At 36.1% G+C, this 23,445-nt stretch overlaps 3 protein-coding genes across 3 annotated transcripts; all 3 read right to left on the reverse strand.

Moving 5' to 3' along the window:
- Nucleotides 1–907: 907 nt before the first annotated feature.
- LOC131045611 (F-box protein At2g27310) lies at nt 908–1,966 on the reverse strand. Its single transcript, XM_057979208.2, has one exon. It carries the CDS (start codon nt 1,964–1,966, stop codon nt 908–910), a length of 1,059 nt encoding a protein of 352 aa, XP_057835191.2.
- A 2,990-nt stretch (nt 1,967–4,956) lies between these two features.
- Nucleotides 4,957–6,265, reverse strand: LOC131045612 (F-box protein At2g27310-like). Its single transcript, XM_057979209.2, has one exon. The coding sequence runs from the start codon at nt 6,095–6,097 to the stop codon at nt 5,039–5,041; it is 1,059 nt and encodes a 352-aa protein (XP_057835192.2). The 5' UTR covers nt 6,098–6,265; the 3' UTR covers nt 4,957–5,038.
- Nucleotides 6,266–8,991: 2,726 nt separating this feature from the next.
- Nucleotides 8,992–10,297, reverse strand: LOC131045600 (F-box protein At2g27310). Its single transcript, XM_057979196.2, has one exon. The coding sequence runs from the start codon at nt 10,130–10,132 to the stop codon at nt 9,074–9,076; it is 1,059 nt and encodes a 352-aa protein (XP_057835179.2). The 5' UTR covers nt 10,133–10,297; the 3' UTR covers nt 8,992–9,073.
- Nucleotides 10,298–23,445: the final 13,148 nt, after the last annotated feature.

Below are 23,445 nucleotides of genomic sequence, written 5' to 3' on the forward strand. Positions count from 1 at the left end.
TTTTGATAATATAAAAATGTAATTGAATATATCTTAGAATCGATCTATATATATAAACATATAAATTATTATTAAAAAAATTTAAATATCTAATTCATGATTAATTTTTTAATAATAATTTATATGTTTATTAATTATAACTTTTAAAATATATATATATATATATTAAAAAACCTTAAAGAAATATTAAATTAAATTTGTTGTAAGGTCCAAGCAAGTTAAGTGGCAACAGTTGCCAGCCAATGGGACAAGTACGGGCAGATGTGACAAGCTTAGGATGGGGGCGGTGTAACTTTTCGCCCCCATGGCTATAGCTATTCTTGCTCCAAAATGTTATATTTGTACATTGTGTTATATGACATTCGTGTGTTATTGACCGTCGATAACGCAATTAACAGCTGTGATTTTCACGAATGTAATATAACACGACGTATGAATATAACATTTTGGAACCAGAATAACTGCATCCCACCCCAATAGCCCATGCCGAAAATTGGAGTCACTGAATCTATTCTATTCTGTGCAATGTGCCAGTGTGCAGAACATTAAATTATGAAAATGTGTTATTTTTTATGAAAGTACAAACCCTGTATTTTTAATGAAAGTACATACTCTATTTTCATTAGTAATGTTTTTGGATTGTAGCTACTTGATAAGAAAAAGTACATAAAATCACAGGATGATGATCAGTTGGGTGAACCAGAACATTGATGTAAGAAAATTCACAGAAAACATACAGAAAAAATTAGTTTAGCACTCTCTAAAGGAACTTTTCATGCTAAAATAAAAGATCAAAAGGGTAGGTGAAACTTTTATCTCATAGTATACAGAGATCGAAAGTAATTCTCTTATGTATAATTTTACATAATTACTCTAGAAAAAATATGAAAGTCGAGGATCACAGAGCTCAGATAGCACAAATCATTCTGAAAATTAAATAGCAAAATGAAACAAATGAAACAATGGCACTTAAAGTACAGAGGGTGTCTAGAACGCCTTCGTTTCTCACCATTGCTTCTGTCAGTTTTCTCTGTTGGCTCAAGTATTTCTGATATGATTTGAAAATCTGATGATGGTCTATACTCTTTCGGCAACCAAGAGCTCTTTCTACGATTAGCAAACTGTTCCTCCCATTAACACGAGCTCCCATCATGTCCTCCAACTGCATGCCAAGTTCAGTAATCTTCATACTGCCATGATCATTCTCTGACAGTCTAATCTTTATGGCTAGGATACATTGCACATCCTTGTAAGGCAATATGTTTTGAGCAGGTAATAAGGAGCCAGACTGCATTAAAAAATCTGCATCAGAATACATCTCCCCAAGCAGAGGTCTCCAGCTTGAAAGATTAGCAGCTTCCCCTGTTCTCTTGTTTATCACAATCCAGCTAAGTTTAAAATTCTCCATCAGCTGCCCCCAAATTTTATCTTCCATCCTCACCTTGTCAAAAGACACACCTGTAGGAAACCCATCTTCAGTAATGGGATCCTCATTCCCTAAATCCCAAAAATCAATGGAATCAACTCTAAAGGGGCGATTACAGAACCAATCCTCAACATTACTTGCATTAGGAATGCCCCACAAAATTTTGGAATAGACAGTTTTCTCCATGTACCACACATCCACAAGGGATACAAAGTCAGAGGGATCACAAGTATGGAGCTCTAGGCTGTCATAACAAATCTTTTTCATTTCACTGTAATTGAAATCTTTCTCATTACTTTCATAAACAATGGATGGAAAGCAATTTGCGTAGAAATTTCTGAAGCCACCCAATGAAGACGAGATGAGTTGCTTAATATCTGTGTCCACTGTGGAGGGCCAGAGATTCGAACATGCCTCTTCCCACATGTTCTCCTGTCTTGCAATCGACCGAAACTCTGAAGAAACACACCCTGCATTTGCAAGTGTTATGCCATCCACACGCTCTAAAATCTCAGAGATAAGATCGCCATTCAAAGACATAATTCAGGTGGGCACTGAATGATTTGAGAAAAACAAGTTAATTTCGCAAATTTTGAATCAAAGACTTTCAAAAATAACCCTCGCAATAGAGTATAAACTCATCAATACCCTGAAAGTCTGAACTATAGCAGAGCTGCTCATAACCAAGCATCAATGTTGTTCCTGTTTTATACAAAACGATGGTCGAAAATGGCAACTTACCAAATTGAAACATAAATGGAGCTTTATGCCCCACCTTTCCTGTATCTTATCGCATACTGCGAATAAGATCCAGATTTCTCACTGTTATCTCCGACGTTAAAACTAGTGAGAAGTGAAAATTATACGCATTAAAACGTTTTTAGGAATGATAGGTTTTAGTCTATTTTTATAAAATAGACTGTCGAGTCAAGTCGTCTTAGCACGAGATGAGACCGCCGCCACTCGAAATGCAAGACCACGTGGATAGAAGTTTCCACGTTTGGTGGGATAAGTTATTTAATGGGTTTCTTCCTCTCATTTCTATTCAAATGACGAAAACGACAAACGCGTGAGATTTAAGCATGCCCTTGCCCCCTCAGAGACCGGTTTATAATTTTATAAATTTGCATACAATTATTTTGATATTTAAAGTTTTTAATAAATTTATTTATTTTTTAATATTATAAACATAAAAAAATCTATCAAAATATTTAAATTGAAACATATAATAATGATAGAAGATACAAATATTTTAAAACATTGAGTTTTTAATATGTAAAATTTTTAAAAATATAAGCTTAAATATTATATTCTAGGTTTAAATTTTTAAATATTGAGTTTTTAATATATTAAATTTTATAAAATGTAGTTTAATTATTTTAAAATTAATTTGTTTATTAGAAGCAAGTGATAATTAAATGGAGTATTAATTGAATAAGTTTTACTTTGCACATTGTAATAGACAACATATTTTTTTATTAAATGGGGATTAAAAAAATTGCTACTACTAATCTCTATTTGACTATGTACTATATTGTTAAAGAATAAAAATCACTATACTATAATTAATATCTATTTGGCATAGGCTAGCATAGATGGAGAGCAATCTATGCGGTCTAAATAATTACAATTAATTTCTATTTGGTATTCATTGCCTTGGATGAATTTTGGACAACCTTTGCCATCCAAATCACATGTGATCTCTTTGGAGGGAGGGCAATCAAATTTTTCAAGATTACCATAGTTATGATTTTTTATTCTCTATATGCTACTATGACATGGGGCAACCTTTGCCATCAAAATCACAGTAGTTAATCTCTATTTGTTGTTTCCAATAATCTCTATTTGGAATGTGCAAAGGGTAGTAATGTCATTAAAAGTTACTGCAACTAATATTTATTTGACATATTCTTCCTTTTTATGGAGGGAAATTGAGGCCATAAAAAATCACTACATTTGTGCACCTTTGTTCCACATATCTTGCTATTGATGGAAGGCAACAACTATTGAAATTACCTCAGCTGATATCTATTTGATTCAAGGAAAAAGATCCTATCAAAATCACTATAGCTAATACCATTTAGCATATGCCACCATAAGTGGAGGGCAATCTATGTCATCAAAATCCTTGAAGCTAATTTCTAGTTGTTCTGTCTATGCAGTTACTGTACAAATTTTGTGTCACATGTATTTTATTATTCTAATAGTTTAAATTTTGAGAAACTTTACAAATTTAAGTTTAATTATTAGTCTTAACCTTTATATTAAACTAAAATATATCTAGCTTCTCAAATTTTAAATTTTCTACTCATACATATATAGAACTATATTTCCAATAATTTTGCAGCAAAAGTGTTGACTTGCGGTTACTCTAGATTAAAGTGATCTTTTGAATTAATGTTATTGTGATATTGACCATATTGTTTCCAATGTTTATCTAATCAATTCTCATCTCAAATACAATAGCAATAAATGTATATGCATTTTTCCCTCAAAATCCAAAATTGTTGTGCCTAATGTAACTACAACATTGTTTTATTTTCCATCTCTTTTGATATTTTCTCTCTTTAAACTTCAAAAGTATGTAATTTATTAGTGTCCTAAGTTTATTGAGATATTCTATGGAGAGCATTATTAAAGAAGAAAAATTGAATGGAAGACATAGTGAGATTTACATGACTAAAAAATTGGAACTAATTATTTCATTTTTATGAAGTGATATATAAGAAACACAATAATAAATTGCAAATAATTAAAAAAACTAAATGATAGTATCCCATAGACTAAGGTAGCTCCCAACTTTAGTAAATGATGATGGTTGTAGCTATCATCGCCTAACTTGGACTAGGTAGAAGAATAGTGCTGTCATAGACCAATTTAATACTTCATATCAAACATCAAGATGAACATTTGACTATATTTATTAATTAATTGAAAATTAAAAATAGTTATGTTCTCATTTTTTATTAATAAATAAATTGAGTCAAATGTGCATCTGGAAAGACAGGTCAGGAGGGTAACGTCTACCCAACCCCTACGTTGCACCGACATCTTATGCATACAATACATGTTATAAATACATTACATGTTACACATATATATAACTGCATGACAACGTCTACCACATTTTATGCATACAATACATGTTAACCATACATTACATGTTACATATATATATAACTGCATGCCTACATGTTGGTGCATCGTAAGAACTGGGTAGATGTTGCAGGGCATTCAAAATGTGAAAGTACATGGCAGTTGATTAAGAATGAGTCACTGAATCTTGGTCGGAAAATTTTTTGCTGTATACAACATTAAATTATGAAAGTACAACCTCTGTTTTTCATCAACAAAGTTTTTAGATTGTAGCTGCATGATAAGAAAAAGTACATCAAAATCACAGGATGATGATCAGTTTAGTGAACCAGAACATTGGTGTAAGAGGAAAAATTAGTTTTGTAGTTTCTGGAGCAACTTTTCATACTGAAATTCTAGATCAGAAGAGCAAGTGAAACTTTTTACTCATAGTATACACAGATCGAGAGCAATTCTATTATGTATAATTTTATATAATTACTATAAAATTAATGTGCCAGCTGAGGATCACAGAGCTCAGATAGCACAAATCATTCTGTAAATCAAACAGCAAAATGAAACAAATGAAACAATGCCACTTAAAATACAGAGGGTGTCTAGAACGCCTTCGTTCCTCAACATTGCTTCTTTCATTTTTCTCTGTTGGCTCAAGTATTTCTGATATGATTGGAAAATCCTTTGATGCTCCTTACTTTTCCTGCAACTTAGAGCTCTTTCTAGTATAGCCAGACTGTTCCTCCCATTAACACGACCTCCCATCATGTCCTCAAACTGCATGCTAAGTTCAGAAATTTTCATATCCCCATTATCATCTGACAGTCTAATACTTATGGCAAGGATACATTGAACATCCTTGAAAGGCAATATGTTTTGAGCAGGTAACAAGGAGCCAAACCGCATTAAAAAATCTGCATCAGAATACATCTGCCCAATCAGAGGTCTCCAGCTTGAAAGATTAGCAGCTTCCCCTGTTCTCCTGTTAATCACAATCCAGCTAAGCTTGAACTTGTCCATCAGTTGCCCCGAAATTATATCTTCCCCCATCTCCTTGTCAAAAGACACAACTGTAGGAAACCCATCTCCATTAGTGGAATCCTCATTCTCTAAATCCCAAAAATCAATGAAATCAACTCTGAAGGGGCGATTACAGAACCAATCCTCAACATTACTTGCATTAGGAATGCCCCACAAAATTTTGGAATAGACAATCTTGTCCATGTACCACACATCCACAAGGGATACAAAGTCAGAGGGATCACAAGAATGGAGCTCTAGGCTGTCATCACAAATCTTTTTCATCTCACTGCAATTGAAATCTTTCTCACTAGTTTCATAGGCAATGCATGGAAAGCAATTTGCATAAAAATTTCTGAAGCCACCCAATGAAGAATTGATGAGTTGCTTAACATCTGTGTTCACTGTGGAAGGCCAGAGATTCGAACATGCCTCTTCCCACATATTCTCCTGTCTTGCAATGGACAGAAACTCTGAAGAAACACACGCTGCATTTGCAAGTGTTATGCCATCCACACGCCCTAAAATCTCAGACATAAGATCACCATTCAAAGAAGACATGATTCAGCTGGGCACTTAATGATTTCAGAAAAAAACAGGTTAAATGGGCAAATTTTGAATTCTGGATTAAAAAAAATGGCCCTCGCAATAGGTTATAAACTTGCCAATACCCTGAAAGCCTGAATTACAGCAGGGCTGCTCATGACCAAGTATTGATATTGTTCCTGTTTTATACAAAATAAAGGTCGAAATTGGCAACTTTGGCAAATTTAAGCCCACGTGGATAGAATTTTCCAGGTGGGATGAAATGCTTTGTATGACTTATTTAATGGGTGGAATCCTCTCATTTCTATTTTCTATTGAAATGAGGAAAATGAAACGAGTAACGCGTGAGATTTAAGCCGGCCCTTGGAGATTGGTAAATATCTAATTTCTTAGAAGACGGTAAAGTCGCCTTCAAATTCCAGCACACGTTCAATGCGGGATTAATTATTCTAGACTTAAATTTTTAAATATTAAGTTTTTAATATATTAAATTTTATAAAATATAAGTTTAATTATTTTAGGCTTAATTTTTTTATTAGAAAAAAGCGATAATTAAATTGAGTATTAACTGAAGAAGTTTCACATTGCACATTGTAATAAGCAACATAGTTTTTTATTAAATGGGGATTAAAAAAATTGTTACAACTAATCTCTATTTGACTATGTACTATATTTTTTAACACTTGCTTAAAGTTTTGCAAATGGGGTTGCAAGCTAAGTGGATTTAACCTTGGAGGAAACTCGGTGGTTAAGTGCGCTTGAGTTGGAGTAGTACTGGGATTGGCGACCTTCTGGGAAGGTCCAATGCTTAACCTTTGTGAGCATCACCTACATGCAATGAGTACTAAGTGGATCATTCATTCTCAGGAGAGATGGGTTCTTGTGAACCACTACTCATGAAACATGGCTCAATGAGTTTGACTAAAAAACTACATAGTTGAATCTTGATAGCAATATCATGGTATGTACTATATTGTCAAAGACTGAAAATCACTAAACTAATATCTATTTGGCATAGGCTGGAATAGATGAAGAGCAATCTATGTGGTTTAAATAATTCCAATTAATTTTTGTTTGATATTCATTACCTTGGATGGATTTTGGGCAACCTTTGCCATTGAAATCACATGTGATCTCTTTGGAGGGAGGGCAATCAATTTTTTCAAGATTACCATAGTTAAGATTTTTTATTCTCTATATGCTTTTATGGCTGGGGGCAATCTTTGCCATCAAAATTACAATAGCTAATCTATATTTGTTGTGTGCAATAATCTCTATTTGGAATGTGCAGAGAGTGGTGATGTCATTAAAATCACTGCAACTAATATCTATTTGACATATTCTTTCTTTTTATGGAGGGAAATTGAGGCCATAAAAAATCACTACATCTATGCACCTTTGTTCCACATACCTTGCAACAAGTGTTGTGTTGAAATTACCTCGGCTGATATCTATTTGATTCAAGAAAAACAATCCTGTCAAAATCACTATAGCTAATTTACCATTTAGCACATACCACCATAAGTGGAAGGCAATCTATGTTATCAAAATCCTTGAAGCTAATTTCTAGTTGTTCTATCTATGCAATTACTATACAAATATTAGTTTAAATTTTGAGAAACTTGACACATTTTAGTTTAATAATTAGTCTTAACCTTTATATTAAACTAAAATATGGGGAGCTTCTCAAATTTTAAATTTTCTACTCATACATATATAGAACCATACTTCCAATAATTTTGCAGCAAAAGTGTTGGCTTGTGGTTACTCTCGATTAAAGTGATCTTTTGAACTAATGTTATTGTGATATTGACCATATTGTTTCCAATGTTTATGTAATCAATTCTCATCTCAAATACAACAGCAATACATGTATATGCATTTTTCCCTCAAAATCTAAAATTGCTATGCCTAATGTAATTACAACATTGTTTTATTTTTCCATCTCTTTTGATATTTTCTCTCTCAAAACTTCAAAAGTATGTAATTTATTATTTTATTGAGATATTCTGTGGAGAGCATTATTAAAGAAGAAAAATTGAATGAAAGACGTAGTGAGATTTACATGACTAAAAAATTGGAACTAATTATTTCATTTTTATAAAGTGATATATAAGAAACACAACAATAAATTACAAATAATTAAAAAAAAACTAAAAGATAGTGTCCCATAGACTAAGGTAGCTCCCAACTTTAGTAAATGATGATGGTTGTAGCTATCATCGCCTAACTTGGACTAGGTAGAAGAATAGTGCTGCCATAGACCGATTTAATACTTCCTATCAAACATCAAGATGAATATTTGACTGTATTTATCAATTAATTGAAAATTAAAAATAGTCATATTTTCATTTTTAATTAATAAATAAATTGAGTCAAATGTGGATTTGGAAAGACAGGACAGGAGGGCAACGTCTACCCAGCCCCTACGATGCACTGGCATCTTATGCATACAATACATGTTATACATACATCACATGTTACACATACATATAACTGCATGACAACGTCTACATTCTATACATACAATACATGTTACATATATATATAACTGCATGCCTACATGTCGATGCATCGTAAGGACTGGGTAGACATTGCCAGAACATTCAAAATGTGAAAGTACACAATAGAAGTTGATTAAGAATGAGTCACTGAATCTTGGTCGGAAAATGTTTTGCTGTATACAACATTAAATTATGAAAGTACAACCTCTGTTTTTCATCAACAAAGTTTTTAGATTGTAGCTACATGATAAGAAAAAGTACATCAAAATCACAGTATGATGATCAGTTTAGTGAACCAGAACATTGGTGTAAGAGGAAAAATTAGTTTTGCAGTTTCTGGAGCAACTTTTCATACTGAAATTTTAGATCAAAAGGGCAAGTGAAACTTCTTTCTTACTCATAGTATACACAGATCGAGAGCAATTCTATTATGTATAATTTTATATAATTACTATAAAATTAATGTGCCAGCTGAGGATCACAGAGCTCAGATAGCACAAATCATTCTGTAAATCAAACAGCAAAATAAAACAAATGAAGCTATGCCACTTAAAATACAGAGGGTGTCTAGAACGCCTTCGTTCCTCAACATTGCTTCTTTCATTTTTCTCTGTTGGCTCAAGTATTTCTGATATGATTGGAAAATCCTTTGATGCTCCTTACTTTTCCTGCAACTTAAAGCTCTTTCTAGTATAGCCAGACTGTTCCTCTCATTAACACGACCTCCCATCATGCCCTCAAACTGCATGCTAAGTTCAGAAATCTTCATATCCCCATTATCATCTGACAGTCTAATATTTATGGCAAGGATACATTGAACATCCTTGCAAGGCAATATGTTTTGAGCAGGTAATAAGGAGCCAAACCGCATTAAAAAATCTGCATCAGAATACATCTGCCCATTCAGAGGTCTCCAGCTTGAAAGATTAGCAGCTTCCCCTGTTCTCCTGTTAATCACAATCCAGCTAAGCTTGAACTTGTCCATCAGTTGCCCCGAAATTATATCTTCCCCCATCTCCTTGTCAAAAGACACAACTGTAGGAAACCCATCTCCATTAGTGGAATCCTCATTCTCTAAATCCCAAAAATCAATGAAATCAACTCTGAAGGGGCGATTGCAGAACCAATCCTCAACATTACTTGCATTAGGAATGCCCCACAAAATTTTGGAATAGACAATCTTGTCCATGTACCACACATCAACAAGGGATACAAAGTCAGAGGGATCACAAGAATGGAGCTCTAGGCTGTCATCACAAATCTTTTTCATCTCACTGCAATTGAAATCTTTCTCACTACTTTCATAGGCAATGCATGGAAAGCAATTTGCATAAAAATTTCTGAAGCCACCCAATGAAGAAGAGATGAGTTGCTTAACATCTGTGTCCACTGTGGAGGGCCAGAGATTCGAACATGCCTCTTCCCACATGTTCTCCTGTCTTGCAATGGACAGAAACTCTGAAGAAACACACCCTGCATTTGCAAGTGTTATGCCATCCACACGCCCTAAAATCTCAGACATAAGATCACCATTCAAAGAAGACATGATTCAGCTGGGCACTTAATGATTTCAGAAAAAAACAGGTTCAATGGGCAAATTTTGAATTCTAGATTTTCAAAAATAGCCCTCGCAATAGAGTATAAACTTGCCAATACCCTGAAAGTCTGAATTACAGCAGAGCTGCTCATAACCAAGTATTGATATTGTCCCTGTTTTATACAAAACAGAGGTCAAAATTGGCAACTTTGTCAAATTTAAGCCCATGTTGATAGAATTTTCCACGAGGGATGAAATGCTTTGCATGACTTATTTAATGGGTGGAATCCTCTCATTTCTATTTTCTATTGAAATGAGGAAAATGAAACGCGTAACGCGTGAGATTTAAGCCGGCCCTTGGAGACTGGTAAATATCTAATTTCTTAGAAGACGGTAAAGTCGCCTTCAAATTCCCGCACACTGTTCAATGCGGGATTTGAAGACTTGTAAAACTAAGGAGTTAATGTGACATTTTATTAGGATTTATTTTTGGAGTTGTGAGTTGAATTTATTGATTTATATTTTATTAGAAAGTATTAGAGTTTTTTTTCTATGTGTTTTATTCTTTGATTTTATATTTATGCATATGTATAATGTGGAATTTGAAGATTTATAAATTAAGGAGTTATATTTTTTTAGATTTTTTTTTATATTTGGTAAGGTCTATAAATTATGGTAAAAAAATAGGTTGTTGTTCAAGAATATTGATGTCAAGGAGGTCACGAAGTTTGCTAGTATACATATAAAATTCATACTAGAGAATCAATGAGGAGTAAATCCATAACTACTCAACTATCCAACTACCCATTGCATGTCAATATTAACAAATAACAAAAAAACTATCCATACCATCAATCAAACATAGGGGAAGGGTACCACTACTGGACAACATTTTTTCAACCCAACCCCTCTTAATAAATTTTAAAGGAGGCCAAAAAATGATAATGAAAAGTTCATTAATAAATATCACATGTACCAACAATGGATAATTTTTTAGCTTTTTTTTTTACCATAATTAGCCCATTTGTGCCCCACTACTACCCCATTTGTGCACCACTATTGGGACATTTGTGCATAACTATTGGGGCATTTGTCCACTACTACTAGCTATTTTGAGTTATCTACTATTGACACAAAGGTGATTATGTATCAAATGACACTTTGAAATGACCAATTTTTGACCTTCGCGTACATAATGAATTCCAGTGTGCATCGTTACTACCCAGAAGCCAAATCCTTAGTTGTAAGCAATTGAGTCGTATGCGGAGACAACAAAAAAAAAATCAAAACCCGATGTACGGTTTGAGATTTCTAGGTGCGCAAAGCTAGCTATGTCCACTACTAGTAGGCTTCCCCTACCACCTAACCCCTATACCCAAAGTTTAAACACAAAATACCCAAGATAAAAGTTGTGTCGATCACACTTCAAGCCAACTTATTAGCACAAATGAATTTAAGCATTTCTAACTAAATGTCATTAAAGTAGATTCATTCTAGTTAAACTAGATTTGAGCCAGAAGTTTTTCAACTAAAAGTGTTCGCTAAATAGATTTGTAATATTGCCTTAGGCTCAATTTACTATATACTAAATACTCAAAAAACATGATGTTCTTACAACACGTTCACATGTAAATAGCATTTCTTTTAAAATCTAAATAAAATTCTTTTATAGATCTATACATATTTCTTTTTAAAAAATATTTTTTTAATATTTTAATTACTGTTATATATTTTACTTTTTACTAGAGGTATACCATTAGTATCAAAACATAAGGTTGATTCTCTTGTCAAAAATATTTAAATTTATTAAAACTATGAAAAAAAAAAAATATAGTACAAAAGAGTTTCCATATTTGAGATGGTTTTTTGTCTATTTGAAATAAATAGTTAAGAAAAAAAGTTGTCCCATAAAAGTAATTATTTTTTTCGTACATAAAATAAATTAATTGTGTGTGTGTGTGTGTGTGTGTGTGTGTGTGTGTGTACCTAACATGGCCTCGTAGCCGAGACCCATCTTGCATTGCTTAGTTGCATTGTAGACTTAAGTGCATTCCCCTAAGTTGCACTTAAGGGGGGGTGTTGGTGTAAATAATTATTCATCATGGATATTATTACACCTTACTTACGTTTATTTAGGATAATGCATCTCATAGTAGTTTGGGTATGAGACACTTGGGTGTTTGTGCCATATTGGGATAGTGTGTGTAGGATAATTTCCACATTTTATGGTGTTGATCTTGTTACTACTCTATCATATCCACTTATCATGGAGTGATAATTCCACCTTCGGTGGGTGATCCACCTCATGTGGAATATTTTATTGTTTCTCCTACCTACCACACCTATTTCCTACCTACCCTTATTTCTTATTGAGCCACATATCATGTTTATGTGCTCACATATCTATATTGTCTTGCCTATATATGCAGGCTCATCTACATTGTATGTAACAACTATTGATCTTTCGATCATCTATCTATTGATGAGAATACAATTTATTCTTGTCCTATATTTTGTCTCTCTATTTTGTACATTTCATTGAGCTCTTGATCTTGGCAAAATATCACATGGTATCAGAGCCATTGGAGCGTCATTGATTTGTCCTTAAGAGGCATTATTGGGGCGTCAAGAGGTAGATCTGAGGAGCAACATCTTTTGGAGGCGTCCTAGACCATATTCGACCTCGCCATTGCATCCAAGTGGCCATTTCCATTAATTTTGAGTATAAATTCAACCTATTTTGGTGAAAGTCAAATTTCGGGCTTGGAGGAAAATTTTTGCCCAATTTAGGCGGGTTGTCGTGTTTCGTTGTACTGTAGGGTTGTCGTGTTCCACCGTGACTATCGCCGATCTCCATCTGGCATCCATCTCCCGCTGGCATGACCCTTGCCACTGCTCCAACCCTACCCCTCCGTCGCTAGCAAACCCGTCCCCCTGACACCGGTAGCTTCCTATTGCCCACCAGCCACTGCCAACCACCGGCTCCCTCCGGCAACGATTCCCGCCGCTTTCCGCCACCCACGTGGCCCCTAACCTCCAGCTAAACTGCTCCGCGTGTCAGACCAGTCAGCGTCCACATCATCCTCCACGTTGGCAATATCGTACGACCATACATGCCACCTCAGTTGACACGTCATCATTTTGTACTGCCATGTCAGCTATTTCGGCCAACTAGATCGCACCACGTGTCAATCCATACTATACGAACACCCAATTAGTAGGGAGGTGAAGTTTTTGCGACAGTCATACGACCATCAAATTTAACCTTGTATTTTATGATGCCATCATTTTTTGAAAAATTAGCAGGCCCCCTCCATTGAGCTTTTTGAGTTTGCAGTTCAACTTCAAATGGCCATATCTTGCTCATTTTTTATTCGTTTTTGGTGCAAGTTTTTTTGAAATGGGCTAGAATTTCGTGTAATTTCTTGTGGTGGCATTATTTTTTGATTTTGATGGACAAATTTTTCAAAAATCATATTTTTTGGTGACTGTACCTATCAAATCCTTGTTTTTGCAACTTCTGGGACTCCATTTGGGCTCATACGAACTCCTTTTCAAGTGTCATTTTTTTAAAGTGCATGATTTTTTGTTTAATCTCATAATATGCTATCAGTTTATAGCAATTTTGGGTAGAAATTGTACTTTCAACATATGGTCTTTTTTGGCCAATTTGGCACTTGTATTGCATAGATCTATCTTGCTGGTCTTTTGCATTGTATTTCTCAACCTATTGGGGAAGTTGTAAAACAAAATCAAAATTCCACCTTGCCATTGTTTGCAAATGGCATATTGTACATGCACTACATATAAAGTGCCAAAATCATCATTTTGGGGGTTACTTTGATTGATTGAATTTGGGGGGGTGTCTCTTGTGCTTTTGCGCTCTTGTGTTCCTTCCTTTTTGCTGCTATGGGTTTTTCTAAGTTTCCTCTATTAACTCCTCATAATTATGCTACTTGGAAAATTGATGCATGGAGTAAACTTATGGAAAAAGGTCTAACTCATTATATTGATGGAACTATTGTTGCTCCCGTTGATCCTAAGGTTGATCCTATTGGTCACTTGGATTGGATCACTAAAACTATTATGGCAATTGGTACCTTAAGAAAGTATGTATCAAAGGATCTCATTTTTCATATTGAGAAATGTACTCTAATCAAGGGTGCTTGGCAAAAGTTTCAAGACTTGTATGGTCAAGTTGATGAGATCAGGGGATATTAGATTGATAGTGATCTCACCATGTTGGATCCCAAGAAATTTGGTACTATACAAGATTATGTCACTAAGGCAACAGAGTTGAGGGCACAACTCAAGGATTGTGGCATTGATAAGAAGGATACTCAATTGATCTTTAATTTGATGGGCAAACTTCCACAAGAATATGCAGCTTTTGTTTCTAATTTCCAAACTCATAGGATGACAATGGGTGCAAGCTACACAATGCCTACATTTGATGCTTTCGCTGAAATATTGATGGTGGAACAAACTAAGTTGATAAGTATGGGCATTCTTAAGGCTTCTAAGTCTCAAGCATTAGTGGAAAATCAAGGGAACAAAGGAAATCAAGGAAAGGATAACTCAAACAAGAAGAAATGACAATCAAAGCCTAAGGACAAAGCATCACCTTCTCCACAACAAGGGGATTCATCTTCTTCCAAGAGGGGCATTTCACCAAAGAGGGAGATACCTACTTTGCCTATTGTAAAAATTTTGGTCATGAGGAGCGTCATTGCCATTCTAAGAAGATTGATGAGCTCACACATATCCTTAAAAGCCACAACATTGATTTGCCTAATGTCTACAACAAGGAGGATTCATCAACTCCCACTTCCTCACAATCAAAAGGAAAAGGGAAAGTATTCATGGCTTCTACAAGTGAGAAGACTCGGTCCTTTGGGACAAGAAAAGGACAAGCTCTTTGTGCTACTACAAGTCATGATTCGGGGCGATGGCTTCTAGATTCAGGGGCTTCTCATCATATGGCATCTTCGCAGTCTATGTTCTCTACATTTGAGCCTTGCACCATGTCGCAGATTTTGATGGGCAATCATACATACATGGATGTGATTGGGAAAGGATCTATTGCCATTGGGGATAACTCCTTCAATCATGTGTTGTGTGTACCCCATTTGACAAACAATCTCCTTTCCATCTATCAAATCACACATGGCACAACTAAAAGAATTATGGAGTTCACACCTGAGTTAGTTTTTATTAGAGACTTAGAGACTAGAGCTATCATTGCAACTGGGGTGGTTGATCATGCATCTTGGTTATACTCCTTGTTGGTGTAAATAATTATTCATCATAGATATTATTACACTTACTTAAGTTTACTTAGGATAATGCATTTCATAGTAGTTTGGATATGAGACACTTGGGTGTTTGTGCCACATTGGGATAGTGTGTGTAGGAGAAATTCCACCTCTTATGGTGTTGATCTTGTTATTACACTATCATATCCACTTATTGTGGAGTGATAATTCCACCTTTGGTGGGTGATCCACCTCATGTGGAATATTATATTATTTCTCCTACCTACCCACACCTATTTCCTACCTACCCTTGTTTCTTATTGAGCCACATGTCATATTTGTGTGCTCATACATATCCCTAGCCTTGCCTATATAAGCAGGCTCATCTACATTGTATGTAACTATTGAACAATTATTGATCATTTTCTATTGATGAGAATACAGTTTATTCTTATCCCATATTATGTCTCTATCTTGTACTTTTCATTGACCTCTTGATCTTGGCAAAATCCAACATGGTATCAGAGCTATTTGGGGCTTCATTGATTCGTCTTGAAGAGGCATTATTGTGACATCAAGAGGCAGATCTGAGGAGCATCATCATTTGGAGGCGTCCTAGACCAGATCTGACCTCTCCATTGCGTCCGGAAGGCCATTTCCATGAATTTTGGTTATAAAGTTGGCCTATTTTGGTGAGAAAATTTTTTCCTCCATTTTTGCCCTATATCGTACGGATTTAAAATTTTTTTTAATTAATATTCAAAAAAAAAATTTCTTTCTGAAATATTGTTTGAAAAATTCAAAAATCAAAAAAAAATTGAAAATTTTTTTTTGAAAAATTTCGATCAAAAGCAAAAAAATTGAAAACAAAAAAAAAAACAAAAAAAATTGGTTTTTTGGGGGGTCCGCAGACCCCCCCGTCACTCGTACTCTGCAGGTTCGCCATACTCTGTCCCTGCAGTGCCCGTACCCGTGTCGCAGACTGTCCTTCCCACCGGCCGGATCCCGTACCTGCGCCGCCCAGCACCCGGCGCCGCTCCCCGCTCCCGGTTCTCCGCCTCCCGCAGATCCGGCAGCCTCCACCTGCAGCGCCGCCGCTGCTTAGTACCGCCACCAGCGGCTACGCCCTCCGCTCCGGCCTCGGCTCCGCTGCGCCTCCCGTGCAGCACAGCTCCACTCCACGCAGCGCCCGTCCGGGCACCGCCAGCTCGTCCGCCACGCGGACACAGGTCACCAAAACCGGCGAACCCGCGTCCGCCACGTGGCAGGCGGCCATTGGCCCGCGGGGACCCTCCGTACGCCAAGTCAGCCACTTCCGTACGCCACATCAACCGTACGGACGCCACGCCACCTACTGAATCAGCCAGCACAGTCAGCATTTCCGTACAGTACGGAATATACAGTCAGCACGCCACGCAAGTCTGTCCGTACAGTACGGACGCCCAGTCAGCAGGGCGAAGTTTTTACGACGGTCATACGGCCGTCAAATTTAACACAGTGACTTGCTGATGTCAGCGCCACATCAGTAGGGTTTGAAAATTTTTGGACCCCCTCTCATTTGCATTTTTGATTTTGCAGTTCAACTTCAAATGGCCATAACTTGCTCATTTTTGCTCCTTTTTGGGTGCAATTTTTTTTGAAATGGGCTATAATTTCGTGCTCTCCGCAGTGGTGAAATAATTTTTTGATTTTGATGCACGGATTTTTCAGAAAATGCAGTTTTTGGTGACTGTCCCTGAGTAATCCCAGTTTTTGCAACTTCAGAGGCTTCGTTTGGGGTCATCCGACCTCCTTTTTAGGTGCCGTTTTTTTTTAAAGTGCGTATTTTTTCATCTACTTTCACATGGTGCTATCAGATTGATGTCATTGTAAGTAAAAATTGTACTTTCAGATCTTGGCCATTTTTGGCTCTCTTGGTACTTGTATATTTGCTTGAATCTCAGTTAGATTCATTGCACTATTGATTGAAGTCTCTTGTATCTCATTTGAGAAGTTGTAAAATTTTCATCATAAGTCCACTTTGCCTTGTTTTGCAAGTGGCTCATTGTAATCGCACTAAGTATAAAGTGCCAAAATCATCACTTTAGGGGGGGTACTTTGATTGATTGAATTTGGGGGGTGTCTCTTGTGATTTTTTGCTCTTGTGTTCTTTCCTTTTTGCTGCTATGGGTTCTTCTAAGTTTCCTCTCTTAACTCCACATAACTATGCTACTTGGAAAATTGATGCATGGAGTAAACTTATGGAAAAAGGACTCACTCATTACATTGATGGAACTATTGTTGCTCCAGCTGATCCTAAGGCTGATCCAGTTGGTCACTTAGATTGGCTCACTAAAAATATCATGGCAATTGGTACCTTAAGAAAGTATGTATCAAAGGATCTCATTTTTCATATTGTGAAATGTACTCTAATCAAGGATGCTTGGCAAAAGTTTCAAGACTTGTATGGTCAAGTTGATGAGATTAGGGGATATCAAATTGATAGTGATCTCACCATGTTAGATCCCAAGAACTTTGATACTATACAAGATTATGTCACTAAGGCAAATGAGTTGAGGGCACAACTCAAAGATTGTGGCATTGATAAGAAGGATACTCAATTGATATTCAACTTGATAGGGAAGCTTCCACAAGAATATGCAGCTTTTGTTTCTAGTTTCCAAACTCATAGGATGACAATGGGTTCAAGCTACAAAATGCCTACATTTGATGCTTTCAATGAAATGTTGATGATGGAACAAACTAAGTTGATAAGCATGGGCATTCTTAAGGCTTCTTCTAAGTCTCAAGCATTAGTGGCAAATCAAGGGAACAAAGGAAATCAAGGAAAGGACAACTCAAACAAGAAGAAATGGCAATCAAAGCCTAAAGAAAAAGCACCATCTTCTCCACAACAAGGAGATTCATCCTCTTCCAAGAGAGATAATTCACCAAAGAGGGAGAGACCTACTTGTGCTTATTGTAAAAAGATTGGTCATGAGGAACATCGTTGCCATACTAAGAAGATTGATGAGCTCACACATATCATCAAAAAGCATAACATTGATTTTCCTAAAGTCTACAAAAAGGATGATTCATCAACTTCCACTTCCTCACATTCAAAAGGAAAAGGGCAAGCATTCATGGCTTCTACAAGTGGAAAGACTCACTCTTTTGGAACAAGAAAAGGAAAAGCTCTATGTGCTACAAAAAATCATACTTCAGAGAGATGGCTTCTAGATTCAGGGGCTTCTCATCATATGGCATCTTCACAATCTATGTTCTCTACATTTGAGCCTTGCACCATGCCACAAATTTTGATGGGCAATCATACATACATGGATGTGATTGGGAAAGGATCTATTGACATTAGGGATAACTCCTTCAATGATGTGTTGTGTGTACCCCACTTGACAAACAATCTCCTTTCTATCTATCAAATCACACATGGCGCAACTAAGAGAGTTGTGGAGTTCACACCTGACTCAGTTTTTATTAGAGACATGGAGACTAGAGCTATCATTGCGACTGGGGTGGTTGATCATGCATCTCGGTTATACACCTTTTCAGATTTTGTTGATGATGATGATTTCACATTTGATGATTCTACATATGATGATCACACTTATTGTGATGATTCAGATTTTGAGGAGAACTTTGGACACTTGAACATGGGGATTCTCACATGTAACCCCGTTCTTGAGTCTTGTATTTCATCTCCTCATATTGATATCACATCACCTATTGCACCTGATGATGCAGATAGTGCGACAGTTTTGCCTTCATGTGATTCAGTGCAGCAGGATATACATTGTCTTCCAGCTTCAGATTCATGGGATGATTACATAACAGATATTGCAGGTTTGTTTATGGAATCCTACATTGCAGATTTGGGAGACATCATTGATGACATTCATCTTCTCTTTGATGAAGATGATCCTTCTTCGATTGTTGCGAGGGCACACTCTGACCCTCTTGTTCATTCTCTACATGATCATTCTTTCGAGGTTGACATGATTGTGGATACTTATGTACAGCAGTTGGAGGAGGTCTCTTTATTCTTTGAGGAGACACATGAGTCTTTGGATATTGTTCTACATCCATCTCCACTAGATCTTGGAGTGCCTTTTTCAGCAGTGTGGCACAGTTTACCACCTTTGGAGGGGGTATCTTTCAGCATCGACATGGGGACACTTGAGCAGTTTTCAGAGATTCCTTTCATCATGAGTTTTCTTCATACATCTTCCCTTCATGATTGGGGAGACTTCATGGATACACCTTTGGTTTTGTTTCTTCCTAAGGGGAGGAATGTTGTTCGACGTTTGTGGAGCAGTTTCTTCATACATCGAGCTTCTATCATTGGTGCAGATTCTTCATTGAGGGAGGATCACAGTTTGACTTCTCTTCTTCTCTCATATGGGGGGGACTTTTTCCTCACATGGGGTTTTGTTCCTCACATACTTCTTTGAGAGTTCTCTTGTATAGCTATCATCTCTCTTTTTGGGGGAGGGTTTTTTCCCATTGGGTTTTTCTCTCTTTCCCCACTTTGTGAGAGATTTCATTGCATTGGTTTGCATGCATTTGCATTTGTGCATGGGTACCTAACATGGCCTCGTAGCCGGGACCCATCTTGCATTGCTTAGTTGCATTGTAGACTTAAGTGCATTCCCCTAAGTTGCACTTAAGGGGGGGTGTTGGTGTAAATAATTATTCATCATAGATATTATTACACTTACTTAAGTTTACTTAGGATAATGCATTTCATAGTAGTTTGGATATGAGACACTTGGGTGTTTGTGCCACATTGGGATAGTGTGTGTAGGAGAAATTCCACCTCTTATGGTGTTGATCTTGTTATTACACTATCATATCCACTTATTGTGGAGTGATAATTCCACCTTCGGTGGGTGATCCACCTCATGTGGAATATTATATTATTTCTCCTACCTACCCACACCTATTTCCTACCTACCCTTGTTTCTTATTGAGCCACATGTCATATTTGTGTGCTCATACATATCCCTAGCCTTGCCTATATAAGCAGGCTCATCTACATTGTATGTAACTATTGAACAATTATTGATCATTTTCTATTGATGAGAATACAGTTTATTCTTATCCCATATTATGTCTCTATCTTGTACATTTCATTGACCTCTTGATCTTGGCAAAATCCAACACTCCTTTTTAGATTTTGTTGATGACGATGATGATTTCACATATGATGATCACACTTCTTGTGATGATTCAGATTTTGAGAACTTTGGGTACTTGAACTTGGGGATTCTCACATGTGACCCCATTCTTGAGCCTTGTGTTTCATCTCCTCCTATTGATATTACATCACCAATTGCACCTGATGATGCAGATAGTGCGATAGTTTTGCCTTCATGTGATTCAGTGCAGCAGGATATTCGTTGTCCTCCAGCTTCAGTTTCATGGGAGGAGTACTTGACAGACATTACAGGTTTGTTTGTGGAATCCTACATTGCAGATTTGGGAGACATCATTGATGATATTCATCTTCTCTTTGATGAAGATGATCCTTCTTCGATTGTTGCGAGGGAACACTCTGACCCTCTTTTTCATACTCTACATGATCATTCTTTCGAGGTTGACATGATTATGGATACTTATGTACAATAGTTGGAGGAGGTCTCTTTATGTTTAGAGGAGACATGTGAGTCTTTGAATATTGTTCTATATTCATCTCCACTAGATCTTGGAGTACCTTTTTCAGCAGTGTGGAGCAGTTTACCACCTTTGGAGGGGGTATCTTTCAGCATCAACATAGGGACACTTGAGCATTTTTCAGAGACTTCATTCATCATGAGTTTTTTTCATACATCTTCCCTTCATGATTGGGGAGACTTTATGGCTACACCTTTGGTTTTGTTTCTTCCCAAGGGAGGAATGTTGTTTGACGTTCATGGAGCAGTTTATTCATTCATCCTCGAGCTTCTACCATTGTTGCAGATTCTACATTGAGGGGGGGATTCCTAGCTTCTCTTCTTCTCTCATATGGGGGGGAATTTTTCCTCATATGAGGTTTTGTTCCTCACATACTTCTACGAGAGTTCTCTTGTATAGCTTTCATCTCTCTTTTGGGGGAGGGTTTTTGCCCATTGGGTTTTTCTCTCTTTCCCTACTTTGTGAGAGATTTCATTGCATTGGTTTGCTTTGCATTTGTGTTTGTACATGGGTACCTAACATGGCCTCATAGCTGGGACCCATCTTGCATTTCTTAGTTGCATCGTAGGCTTAAGTGCATTCCCCTAAGTTGCACTTAAGGGGGGGTGTTGGTGAATAATTATTCATCATGGATATTATTACACCTTACTTAAGTTTAATTAGGATAATGCATCTCATAGTAGTTTGGGTATGAGACACTTGGGTGTTTGTGCCACATTGGGATAGTGTGTGTAGGAGAATTTCCACCTTTTATGGTGTTGATCTTGTTACTACTCTATCATATCCACTTATCGTGGAGTGATAATTCCACCTTTGGTGGGTGATCCACCTCATGTGGAATATTTTTTTGTTTCTCCTACCTACCACACCTATTTCCTACCTACCCTTGTTTCTTATTGAGCCACATGTCATTTTGGTGTGCTCACATATTCATATTGCCTTGCCTATATATGCAGACTCATCTACATTGTATGTAACAACTATTGATCTTTTGATCATCTATCTATTGATGAGAATACAGTTTATTATTATCCTATATTTTGTCTCTCTATTTTGTACATTTCATTGAGCTCTTGATCTTGGCAAAATCTCACAATATGTGTGTGTGTGTGTGTGTGTGTGTGTGTGTGTGTGTGCGTGCATACGCATGCTAAATTTTCAAGTTATAAATTAGAAAATTGAAGAAAAAATTACTAAATAAAGAACAATACTCAATTTAACCTATTTTTTTCAGTATTTTATCAATAACTAAGTTATAATATCAATTTTACTATAAAAAAAAACATTCAAATATTTTTAAATACAAACATAAGATATACTAATTTTTTTATATTTCATTAGTATACATCATTTCAAAATTCAAAACATATACCTTCCTTTCTAGTGATTCAATTTATGAAGTTAAACTAGTGTTGGCCATTTTCTTTCTAAAAATGTGATAAAATTTTGAATTTTCATGCCCTTTTATAAAATTTAACCAAAAGTCACATGGGGGTTGAGGCAAATTATGTAGGACCCACAACCCTTGAATTATCATTCATACATCTAGAACAAGATAAGACTTTACTCAATGTTAGCAACTTTACAACCTAAGCTAAATCATCATCTTTGCAACATTCAAAGAAGGTTGAAATGACATCTATTGTTAACAACACCTTCAAATCCTTCGCAATCCATTCCATTGAATTTTCCAAACACCTTTTCCTCCCCTTTATAGCATGTAAGCTATCCAAAATATAGCTGAAATAGACCTCTAGTACTTTAACTTCTCGATACATGAATAGGATCCAACCAATGTAGATAGCATTGAGGTGGACCTCAATGTTTACACAAAATTAAAATGACTCGTGCATCCATGTGTATGGTTGGAGTTGAGAATCAAGTTAGCCATGACAAACTTGATTCCAACACACAATGTGCCATCTATTTCTTTAACAAGATCCCAAATCCTAACAATCCAATTGTGAAGCTTAGGATTCTTTTCCATCTCCATGAATGCAATAAAATTAACAATCATTTCCTCACTTGATACTCTATGTTCTCTTTACTTCACCAAAATAAACTTATATCTCTTAATAACCTTCCATTTTTTATTGCCTTCCCAAGCCTATTACCCATAGAAGATGTCGTCTTTACATACTTCTTTACCTAGAAATAAGGACAATAGCAACTAAACTTATCATAATCAAATACAATAGTGCCATTATTACCACCTTATGCACTTATTTATTTCTCATTGCATTGTCCTAATGACAAATATCATTACATTATCCTTCCTAATTTACCACACTTAATCATACCAACCAATTATCGAGTTATACTCAATTGATGTCTTTAAAATTTTATTAAGATTATATTTTTTATTTTATTTTTAAGTTAAAATTATTGGTTTATGTT

This window comes from Cryptomeria japonica, chromosome 11 (assembly GCF_030272615.1).
Source record: "Cryptomeria japonica chromosome 11, Sugi_1.0, whole genome shotgun sequence".
Taxonomy (NCBI): domain Eukaryota; kingdom Viridiplantae; phylum Streptophyta; class Pinopsida; order Cupressales; family Cupressaceae; genus Cryptomeria; species Cryptomeria japonica.